Raw genomic sequence first — 12176 nt, 5'->3', positions numbered from 1 at the left:
TTAAGGGGGACAGTGCACTTTGCACGTAATTTGAACCAGTACTCAGTAGAGAAAAGAGAAGGGAAAGAGAGCAAATATTTCAGCTTAGTGGCCTCTTATGGTCTCTATCACATATTCTTTTTTTTTTAAATACCACTTTAAAAACATACAAAGCATGGTTAGGTAGGGGACCGTATAAAAACAGGCCACATACTGGTTTTGACCCTCAGGTCCAAATTTGCCTTTTCCTGACCTTGAAGCAAACTTCACAAGAACACGGATGGCTTAGGGAAAGTCTGTCTGTGGCAGAGACTGTGGTTTTTGACACTTTGCCTAACGAGACAGTGGTTTAAGACTCCAATGAAGGATTATTTCATCAAGAGATTGATTATTTACAGTATAGTCAAGCCAATCAACATTATTTGGAGACTGATTGTTCCCCCTGAAATAACAGACCTATCTAAGTTTCTTTCCCCTAACAAACCACAGACAGAGTTTTCAGATCAGCCTCTGTATTTGTCAGTAAGCCAACGTGCAATTGTGCTTTTGCTAACGAACGCAACCCAGGAGCACCGAAAGGAGCAGATGCAACTAAAACGATGTGTGTCGAGGTATCAGAACACTGGTGTTGATGGTTTTGGCCCCAGGCATGCCATACCCGTAGAGCAAGTATAGGAAACTCCACTGTGATTGTGCTCATTGCCTTGCAGATAACCTCTTCCTAGAGAAGGCTATGCAGCTGGCCAAGCGGCATGCCAATGCCCTTTTTGACTACGCAGTGACAGGAGATGTGAAGATGCTGCTGGCTGTTCAGCGCCATCTCACTGCAGTGCAGGATGAGAATGGGGACAGGTAAGTCAGGACTTTTGCAAACAAAGGTTGTTTTAGGGTAAGGAAGTGAAAAAATCATCGTATGCATACTGGCTAGGGATAAAAAGAATTGTTTAAAGGTATTGGGTCCTGTAACTGGAAGACTGTCACGGACAGTCCTGTGTCAGTGAGGTTGAATCCATAATTTGCTTCTCCGGTCCTGTGGTTCCCACCTGTTGGACGTTAGAACATTTAAGCCCTCATCTAAGAGTACATCAGGCTGGGCAAGAAGGATAAGATATGTGCGGGGAATGGTACGTTTTCAAAAACCTTGTTTTATTTATTGGGATAACATTTGGAATAAAATTTAACAAACAGGTATTTATTTATTGGGTTAATAACATCTGCTTTATTTACCAAAATGAGATGACAATAAATGTGGTCCAACCAAATTCCTAAAGCACTGGTTACCCCGGCTGCACAGTTCTCCTGGTAGTAGTCTCAAGAAAAAGCCCAGTAAAGACAGCACAACAACAACAGTAACAAAACAAGTGAGAGATCATTGTCATTCTTTCCCAGTCATTGGTTCCTTCCCTACTGCCTCTGCTACTGGTTACCAGTCTGGGACTGGATCAGACTCCTGTGACAGCCATAACCCATGCTGTGTGGGAGTCCAACATTCCACTCAGCATGCCTCCGTTTCTGCTGTTACTGAGCTTATATTTGCAAAGCACCTGGCTTCTTTCTAAAACAGTTCTCGGAGTCCTCGCATCGAGACTCCAAAATGATCTCAAAAGCCGGTGAGAATAACAAGAGACAACAGCCCTCATATTCGAGTCAAGGGCCTTATCTAAAACTTTCCTAAAATAGTGTCAACACTGAGAAACACTTTTCTGTAGAGGAGTTCCTGAGTGCTATGTTTTCAACCTCAGTTAAAAAACTGAATCAAACACTTTAGGAAAGTGCCAACCTCAGGGTTTCAAACAGAGACCTTTGTTCTCATTCCTTGCAACGTAACCAAGGATGTGGTATAACCACTGGCCTTGTTATACAGTATGAGAGGAACCGGTACAGCCTTCCTCATGCGATGCTGCGAACAGCAGAATGCTTTTACAGGGTTAAAGAATCCAATTAGCACTCAATAACATGGAACCACAAGAGAAAGCAGTTAACCAAGATAGAACAACAGGGTTTCAAGTGATATTTTCAGGGACCTGCTGCATTGATGAGCCTGAGAAAGATGAGCACATAGAAGCTAGGAAGGGCTGCTGGTATATGAAGGGAAGGTTGTGGAAAAGATTTCGGGGCACATGCATTCAAGTGGGTGCATTGAGGGGAAGATGCACGCATTCCCCTCAATGCACCCACTTGAATGCATACGCCCCGAAATCTTTTCCACAACCTTCCCATCATATACCATACACCACGCATGTGTAAGGACACATATGGAGGGAACAAGGAGGTGACCTTCCCCACCCAGCAGAACATGAATACTTAGAGTCCCCTCCTAGGACCACAAACATACTCCTCCTGCAAGCAGTGTCTCGGGGCTTGCCACAGATAGAGGGCAGAGACGAGCCATGTGGAGAGACCAAAGAGGAGCCCTCATAAGAATGCCGACAAAGGAAAACCATTGGTCCTCACAGCTCAGGTCTCGTTTTCATTGAACTCGTCACGCTCAGCTAATAATCTGAATCCTGTAACCATTAGTCATCACAGCATACACAATGAAGAAAAGAAAAGAAAAGAAAAGAACTTCTGGTGTTGGGGAAATTCCCATGAGGGTGTGAGGATTTAAGGGGGAGAGAGAATGTACTTCTGCTATGAAATGCTGAGCTGCGCATGGAAATTTCTAGGCAGTTTTGAAGTATGACCTTTTTCTTGGTACGTATGCGTCATGGCTGCATCAGACTTGAAGCCCTTTTTAGAAGTCTTCTTCCAGTCTCACGTTTCAAGAGTCAGTAGTGACACCTTGACATCATTTGCTCTCTCAAGTAATGAAGTCAGAAGTTAGTTTTTCAGGCCCTCCTGTGCCAATGTTAATCCCTAGTAAAATGTTACGCTTGCTCTTGCTAAGAAAGAGGTCTGAATAAAGTGACACCGAATATTTTTCATTTGGAGAAAATCGAGGCTCTGCCTCAAATCCCAGCTGTCCTGCCACCATGCGATACTTTGAGTGTGCTCTGTATCACAATCTGTCCATACTTTGGAATATTCATTATCTTAGGTGTCCATCTGTGACTCCACAGCGCAGTGCCCATGTGCCCCCTCAGCAGGGTGGCTTAAGGGATTAAGAGATGACTTTGGAGCCAGGTGGACCTGGGCTGGCCTCCCAGCTTCACCACTCACTAGTTATATGACCTGACTTGAGTTCTCTTATACCTACAAGTCCAAGTTTCATCATCTGAAAAATGAGGATAATGTTAACCTACCTCACAGGGCTTCTTGTTGTGATTAAATAAGATCACGTATGTCAACTGCTTATGATGGTGTGGCAAATAGAAGCTCTAAACAACTTTTATTGTTGTTAGTGTCGCATCATTTCAAATTAATTTTAATAGGAAGTTGTTTTAACAATTAAAACATTGTGTCCCTAGGAGTGATGCTTGGCACCTGCCAATATTTTCGACCTCATTAGCATAAGATCCTAGTGCTTAAATTGTGTGCCTAAATTTTAGTGCCTAAATTGTGTGCCAGGGCTTGAGGCTGACCCAGGGAGAACCAGCCCTGAGGTCACAGGTCAGAGAGGGAGAAAGGCATACGAAAAACTACAGTTGCATAACAAGCAGTGAACTTGAGTGGAGACAGTGTGGTCCGCCTAGGAAGTTCGGAGAGGAGGTGAGGTTTGAACTGGAATGTGAAGGATGGAGTAGGCATTGTCTAGGCAGAGAAGAGGAGCAAAACCATTCCAGGCAGAGGGAATATTTGCAAGGGAGAAATATAATCACATTGTTCCTTCAGAAATTTGCCTCAAGAATCTTCTCCCAGTAGTTAAAAGCCTGACCCTATCCTCCCCTCCTGGGGTCTGGAAAGATCTTTAAAAAGACACCACACTGTGTTTTAGAGGAGGCTGGCAAGGCTAGGTGAAGTAACTACATTTTTCTGAATAGTTCCAAGTGCTGGGCATTTTCCATACATGATCTGTATGTAAAGGGAAGCCAGGAAGAGGCTAGAGGAGAAAATGCACCAAAACCACTGCAGGGAGACAGAGTTGGGATTTGAACTTAGGCCTCTCTGCCTCAAGGCCCAGATCCCTTTACACCTCAAAGGGTCAAACCAAAATGCCCCTAGAGGCCAGGCAAGCATGGTAAATGAGTGTAGCTGCCTGGATAAGCAACAGAACATCCCCACCTCATATTCAAGGCATTTGGGGCCCAAATAAAACTTAAGTATGAGAGCCAGGTTCAGTCTGCAAGTCTGATCGTTTCTTGGAAATCTTTTTTTTTTTCACTAACACTTCAGCTGATTATTGCCACTTTTTTTTTTCCAGTGTCTTACACTTAGCAATCATCCATCTTCATGCCCAGCTTGTGAGGGATCTACTAGAAGTCACGTCTGGCTTGATTTCTGATGACATTATCAATATGAGAAATGATCTCTACCAGGTAAGCAGAAACACGAACTGAAGAAAACTTCACCGTTGGTGCGTGTTTGCACATGTGCGTGTGCATGTGTATATGTATTATTTCTAATAATGTTAACAGTAGCGAAAATACAGTGCATTGTTGTATAAGTTATATCCTAAAAGCCCATTACTTGGGAATATTATTTATGATTTAGGATCCTTTAACCTATGAATGTAATAGTAATCACTCCACGATAGAAATCCCCCACTCATGCTGGGGGAAGACAAAGTTTACACTTTAGAAATCTGTCAGAGTTGATCCATTTTTTTTTTCTTTTCTTAATTTGTTGTGTTTTTTTTCATTATACTAAGTATACTCTTTAATCCCCATCCCCTGTTTTCCCCATCCCCCCACCCACTTCCCATCTGGTAATCATTAGTTTGTTCTCTGTAGTTGAGCCTGTTTCTTGGTTTGCTCCTCACTTTTCTTCCCCCTTTTGCTTGTTTGTTTTGTTTCTTAAATTCTACATATGAATGAGATCATATGGTATTTGTCTTTCTCTGACTTATTTCACTTAGCATTATACTCTCTAGCTCCATCCATGTTGTTGCAAATGGCAAGATTTCATTCTTTTTTATGGATGAATAATATTCGTGTGTGTGTGTGTGTGTGTGTGTGTGTGTGTGTGTGTGTCACATCTCCTTTACCCATTCATCTGTTGATGGACACTTGGGCTGTTTGCATAGTTTGGCCATTGTAAACAATGCTGTTATAAATATAGGGGTGCATGTATCCCTTTGAATTAGTGTTTTTGTATTTTGGGAGTAGGTACCCAATAGTGCAATTACTGGGTTTTAGGGTAGTTTTATTTTTAATTTTTTGAGGATTCTCCATACTGTTTTCCACAGTGGGTGCAACAGTTTGCATTCCCACCAACAGTGCAAGAGTGTGCCTTTTTCTCCATATCCTCACCAACACTTGTTTCTTATGTTTTTGATTTTAGCCTTTCTGACTGGTGTGAGGTGATATCTCATTGTAGTTTTGATTTGCATCTCCCTGATGAGTGATGTTGAGCACCTGTTTTTCTTCTCTCTTTTTTTAACTGAAATATAACTGACATATAGCATTGTATTAGTTTAAGGTATATAGCGATTTGATATTTGCATAAATCACAAAATGGTCACCAAAATAAGTTTATCATCCATCACCACCCATAGTTACAAATTTGTTTTTCTTGCAATCAGAACTTTTAAGATTTACTCTCTTAGCAGCTTTCAAATATGCAGTACAGAGAAACCTAGAGTAATACATATTTGTCAAGAAAAATACAACTGCAAAAATATTAAGTTGGAAAGCCAGTAATTTATAAGAATTTTGACGTCTGCTAAAACACATTTTTACAACATCTAGATTAAGTGTGTATCAAAGTGCTGAAATCAATACGGAAAGATAAAAAGGTTGGTTGAGGAGAAAGTGTCTTTCAAAAACAGAAAGACATCTCAAGTTGAGGAAAACAGGGAACACCAGAGTTTTGCCCAGATCAGGTTTGAACAGGAATTCAGTGGGCTCAAAAGCAACTCGAGGAACCCTGGTACAGAAGTCTGCAGATATGGCAGAGAGAAGGTAGCTGGGACCCCGTGAGGCTGCCTGATAGGCACATGCAGAGATCGAAACTTCTGCTTGGCGGAACCAAAGCCTGGATGCTGGCGTCGGAGCCGGTCTCTCTGGTTAAGGGGCACACTACCACCAGGGCTGTTCCATTTCCTGCCCAGGAGCACAGTCTCCTCTTAGCTTGCCTTTGCCCCAGCCCACCTGGCTTTGGTCCCAGTCTCCTGGTCTGGCCCCTTCTCATCTTTCCCATTTTCTCCCTCCCTTCACTGCACCCAAAGTGACTTCCCAGCCCTTGCTGGCCTGGATGGTGTGCTGGTCCAGGCATATCTGTCACTCTAAAAATGTGGACAACAATCATGTGCAGTTAATTGCACAGTAAAGTACCTGTTCCCGTTCTCAATTGTTAAAGCAGGTGTTGTGCATCATTTTTATTTCTTCAAAGCAAAAGAACTAAAATGTTTACATGGTGGCTGTCACTAGATTTTTATCTGTGCATAGGTGTTTCCTGAGAAGGGAAGTAAGTTTCCCATTTGATGTAAGGCTTTAGGCTCCTTCCCTGGCTGTAATGCTTAATGTCAAAGGAAGAATGAAGTTGGGGATTCCTCACTGACTCAGAATATAAAGCAATGAAAGTGAATTCTAATTTTAGGTAGACATTTAAAGGATGTCTTCAGATTCTCATACCATCTTGGGGGCTGTTGGTGTTTGGAGAGTCATCTGGCCCGTAAAGCTTGATTCTCTCGGGCTTTAGGACGGATTGTTCCTCCCAACCATCACCAGTTTACAAATAAAACTGGGAACGGGACACTGTCACTTCTCGGTCCTCCTCTCAAAGACTGCTTAACGTCACTGCCTGTAGGTCAGATTCAAGGAATTACTTGTTTTTCTGTTTATAAATAGGCTCTGCAAAGGACACCACACAGCAGGATTAGTAGTTGTGATTTATTATGTGCTAACCTCCTTACTGTATCATTTGGTTACATATATGGAGACTCTCTCCAGTAGGCTACACACACACAAATCTCAAAACCACCACCCTTGACACTTCCACGCCTTCTGATACAGGGACTCTCAGGAGACCATAAGTCCATTTTTCCCCCAACTTACCACTGCTCTCATTTATGGGCAAGGATTCTGGATCCCCTGGTATGCCTTGTATGGCTCAAACATATACCAATCGCAACTTTGCTCTGAGAACTAGAAAAGGCTAAAAGTTGGCTGCATTTATCTTTGTAAAGTTTCTCTGTTAACTGTTCTTGATGGAAAAATTATAGAGTTCTCTAAGTAATTTGGATTATTTGGCAATTGTCTTAGACAACCTCCCAAAATACCATTCACTAATCTTAGTACATTTCTGTGACCATCTGTCATGATCAGATCGCTCTCCCCACCCACTCTCTAGAGATACACTCAAAATAATCCAAGTGTATAGAGTTAAGAGTCTTCTGAAAACATTTCTGAAATCTGTTGCCTTTAAACCCTTCCTCTTCTTCTCCCCCTGACCATAGACAACCACTCTAATGTGTTTGATATGGATTGTTTTGTTTGCATACATTCCCATGTAACATTAGTGGGGGGTTTTGTGCATGTGGGTTTTTTTTCTTTTATATTTTTAATTTTTATAAATATAATATATGTTCATGGTTCTTTAAATGGTACATAAGGAAATATACTAGAAACTCAAAAGTTGCCCTCCCTGGCAATATACAAGTCTCCCAACTTGTAAGTACTTTTCCATATATTGGCTACATAAACATATATACTTGAAATATATAGACATTTTAGTATACTCTCACATGCAATCCACACTACATTCTGTAATTCTGGGGTTAAAGATCTGCATCCTGAAATCTCATAGAAATTAAGAAATTGAGGGGCACCTGGGTGGCGCAGTCGGTTAAGCGTCCGACTTCAGCCAGGTCACGATCTCGCGGTCCGGGAGTTCGAGCCCCGCGTCAGGCTCTGGGCTGATGGCTCGGAGCCTGGAGCCTGTTTCCGATTCTGTGTCTCCCTCTCTCTCTGCCCCTCCCCGTTCATGCTCTGTCTCTCTCTGTCCCAAAAATAATAAATAAATAAAAAAAAAAAAAAAAAAGAAATTGAAAAATTGGTGGTACTGTAGGAGAGAACTTAAAAAAAAAAGCTTATCATGGTAACAGAATTTGTGTAACATGAAAAAAATCGTATTAAATCTAGAGATAATTGCTGATTTCTGAATGGTATAATATTTTGTAATTTCAGATCTTTTTTACAGTCTCATTCTCTTTCAGACTTTTTTCATCTCCCCCAAATAGCATTTTAGATTAATAAATGCAGGCGCTTTTTTTTTAACATATTTATTTTTTGAGAAGAAGGCTCTTGGCTACAGTATCTAAAGTTTTGAGGACATCATTCTATTTCAAGCTGTAAAAGATGAAAAACATAAAAGAGAATGGTAATTTGGCCGAATAGCCTGTCTTGTTTGTGTTGTATGAGATCATCACTGTAACTGAGACACGGCCACGGGAGCGTCTTTCAGCATCTCCTGTGCTGTGGTCGTCCTGCAGCCAGAGTGCTGTGGCTCACCTGCTGTCGCTGCTGTGGCCAGTGATCGCTTACTGAGGGAGAAAAGTTTAGGCAAGTTGTCACTAGACAGACTGGATTTCACAGACTTCTGTGAAATAGACTGATTTGTTTAAAAATATACTGCCGTTCTCTGTCGGTGACCTCAGTTCTTTGAAAGATACTTTCCTGATTGTGTTTGTCTTGCTCATTTTGAAAACACTCAGTTTGCAAAACATCTCATTTGCATTCGCCGAGGCACTACTTCGTGGGCAGAGTTAAGTCAGATGGCTGTTCATGCACCTATTAGGTGCTGGCACTTCCGCTTGCTTGTTCATCTGAGCCCTCTTAGTGAGATAGTTCTATTGTCCTGGTGAAGACATTTAGAATTGTGTGGCGCCTGGGTGGCTCAGTCGGTTAAGCATCTGTCCGACTTCAGCTCAAGTCATGATCTCGAAGTTCATGGGTTCGAGCCCCATATCGGACTCTGTGCTGTCAGCACAGCCCGCTTCGGATCCTCTGTCCCCCTCTGTCTCCGCCCCTCCCCCGGTCATGCTCTCACTTTCTCAAAATAGATTAATTAATTTAAAAAAAGACATTTAGAACCCTTTGACACCTGTTATTAAAATGGAGGTGCCAGAGTTCTATTGATTTGCCTCATGGAGCCAGTCCATGGAAAAATATTTTTTAACTTAGCAAACTCATTTTCCATGTTAATGTAGAATCATGGCACCTTTGTTAATCGGTTTCTATTGAGTAGTTCATTTCAACTTCTTCAGTAAACTTGTAGCCTTGCTTTGATTTGTTAACATACAGAATTATCAGCTGAAGATAGATTCCTACTAGAAATTCAATAAATTTAAACTTATTATTAGAAGAATTCACATATTAACAATCAGCGGGCTGTAATGAGAAAAAGAAAGCTGTTAAGAATTTTAAATATAAAAATAATCTTAATTATTGCATGGCTCAATAGCAGTCCAGCATACACACTCCATTAGCACAGGATATGGAACATTTGCGGTAGGGAGGCGTTAATCTGGCAATGGGAAATGGCCCCGAGGGATGACTCCACCTATTGTAGTGGCAGCTACCAAGCCCATGGGTTCAGGTGCTTGCCACTGACCAGTGTATCTCCTGCCCCTTCTCCACTTGCCAGACACCTTTGCACTTGGCCGTGATCACCAAGCAGGAGGCTGTGGTGGAGGACTTGCTGAAGGCCGGGGCCGACCTGAGCCTCCTGGACCGCTTGGGTAACTCTGTTTTGCACCTAGCTGCCAAAGAAGGACAAGATAAAATTCTCAGTGTTTTACTCAAGCACAAAAAGGCAGCACTACTTATCGACCACCCTAATAGGGAAGGTAAGTGACAAACACACATTATGGTATAACCTTCTCTGTCTGCTCTCTAAACCATTGGTAGCTATTTGATAAGTGTGTGTAATTTGATTTGCACCCCAAAATGCTTTCCTTAGACACCTGGAGTTCGTCATCTCTTGTGAGAATTTCTGTTGCTCGCCATAGCTAGCTAATTTCTTTAAAGATGATTTGGAATAGTTAGTAGGAGGAAAAAGCAGAGACCTGAGCATAGAAAGCATCATTTATCCAGAGATTGTTTATTTGCTCTGTTTCTCCTGAGAACATACCAGCAGACTGCGGGTTTACATGCAGAACAACAGACTTACAGCACCTTTTAAGGCCGTGTGGAGTAGAGACACGAGGCGTGCTGAAACTTGACAGCATTCCTTCCATAGGGTCCAGTTTTGCCATCTTGTGCGCAGCCTTCCAGCTCCATGACTGTCCCTGTGCTTGGGCTGCAGGTCTAACCGCCATTCACATAGCTGTGATGAGCAACAGTATGGCGTGCCTGTTGCTGCTGGTGGCCGCCGGGGCCGACGTCAACGCCCAGGAGAGGAAGTCGGGGCGCTCGGCGCTGCACCTGGCTGTGGAGCGTGACAACATCTCCCTTGCTGGCTGTCTGCTCCTGGAGGTAAAGGACACACGTATTTGCCTTGGCATTCAATTCCCAAGAGGGAATTGAGACCATCTTTTCAAGGAATGATGTCAGTAACAGGTTTTCTCCTTACAGTACCTCTGTTTATTATCTACTCAAGGCTCCAGAGTAGCAGCTTCGGGCATTCCTGACACCATCTGCCCAGTATCTCTAATTGGAGATGTTTTCAGTGACAGAGTCTGCCCCAAATAGCAACTGGGCTAGTAATATGACCTATTGACATGACCTAAGGGTCATGCTGACAGGAGAAGGTGGGGACTAAACCGTGAGAGAACCTTCCACTAACTCTTTCCTGTGTTGGCTGGATTTTAGGGTGATGCCTATGTAGACAGTACCACATATGATGGAACCACACCCCTGCACATAGCAGCCGGGAGAGGGTCCACCAGGCTGGCGGCTCTTCTCAAAGCAGCAGGTAAGGCGGCCTGGTGGTTAGTAATGGAAAACGCTATCAGGAGTGCAAACCCAACCCCAATTCAGCAGCCATGTCATCTTCTTTAAGCCACAGAGCTGCTGCTGAAAAGGCATGAGTAAATACAAATCTCGCTTTAACTGCCGTCATGATGCTCTTTGGACTAGCAATCCTGGGCTTCATCCTGATGGGCATGTCAATCTTTACTCTCTACTTCATCTGTTTGTTTTGGGTGTTCGTGGTTTAGGTTGACTCCCACGACAGGAGATCTTCTTAAAAGTTGAATTTGATTCCTTAAAGAACTCTGAGCAGTACCAGCCTCAGACATTGTCAGAAGTCTGCAGAAAAAAGTTTACTGGTATATGACATAATTTTAAAATTTCCTTTGGCAACAGAGGTCTCTTAGAAGTTGAAATAATAGGAAAAAACAAATGGGTCGCGTATTGAGTACGACCTCATATGCGAGGCACTAGAAATGGCTAGCCTTTATTGACCTTACTGTGTACCAGGCATGTCACACGCATGGTCTCATTTAATCTGCAATAACCTTTTGAGGTAAGTACCATTATTATTTTTGCCATCTCACAGCCAAGGAGGCAGACTGGAGAGACCTGTGGGTACCAGTCCCAGGGTCCCAGTACGTGGCATACCTGTGAATCACACTTCGTCGTCTGAACCTTCAGACCCTATTCTCTCTACTCTGTTTCTCTCTCCTACTTTGCTCAAGGATTTGCAGGTGTTACTCCATTCACTTCTCTAGTCCTGTGAAGTATAGAAAATTATCGCTGCTCACCCTTGAGTCTCTCTTGCCTTGTATATTTAGACCTCAACAAACGTTTAATGGAATTAGTATCTCAGACCTTCTCTGGCATATCTGATTTACTTTAGAGGTTATTAAAACCTTTTTGGGAAGTAAATGTTTCATAAATTTAAGAAAACAGAGTGAAGTAAGTACCTTCTTTCAAAATTGAGTCCAGGAAGATGTGCAAACTTTTTATTTGAGAGCCCCACATTTTTCTAGTAAACAAAATCGTATCCAAAGAAACAATAGCCTCTTCTTAGCCTTTGTCAAGTTGAACTTTCTCTTGAGCAAGACACTCTGATTGCAGTTATGTATGCATAGTTTGGGTAGTCACTGATTATAACTAAGAAATGCCTTCAGACAAGAAGCTATAAGCCTTTCAAAAATGCTTTCCCTTGAATTCTCAGTATCCCACGAAAGGAGTAGCAAGTAGCGGTTTCTCCAC

At 42.5% G+C, this 12176-nt stretch overlaps 1 protein-coding gene across 3 annotated transcripts in view; it reads left to right on the top strand.

Moving 5' to 3' along the window:
- The window catches only part of NFKB1 (nuclear factor kappa B subunit 1), a 120107-nt gene that overhangs the window by 97746 nt on the left and 10185 nt on the right, over window positions 1-12176 (top strand). For all 3 annotated transcript variants that reach the window (XM_047855575.1, XM_047855576.1, XM_047855574.1), the window contains exons 15-19: window positions 690-831; window positions 4280-4394; window positions 9664-9865; window positions 10324-10493; window positions 10830-10932. In XM_047855575.1, the coding sequence (XP_047711531.1) occupies window positions 690-831; window positions 4280-4394; window positions 9664-9865; window positions 10324-10493; window positions 10830-10932 (732 nt within the window). The remainder of the gene's footprint in view (window positions 1-689; window positions 832-4279; window positions 4395-9663; window positions 9866-10323; window positions 10494-10829; window positions 10933-12176) is intronic.

This window comes from Prionailurus viverrinus, chromosome B1 (genome assembly GCF_022837055.1).
Source record: "Prionailurus viverrinus isolate Anna chromosome B1, UM_Priviv_1.0, whole genome shotgun sequence".
NCBI lineage: Eukaryota > Metazoa > Chordata > Mammalia > Carnivora > Felidae > Prionailurus > Prionailurus viverrinus.
Note: the sequence above shows the minus strand (reverse complement) of the source record. Positions and strands in the feature narration are given on the sequence as shown.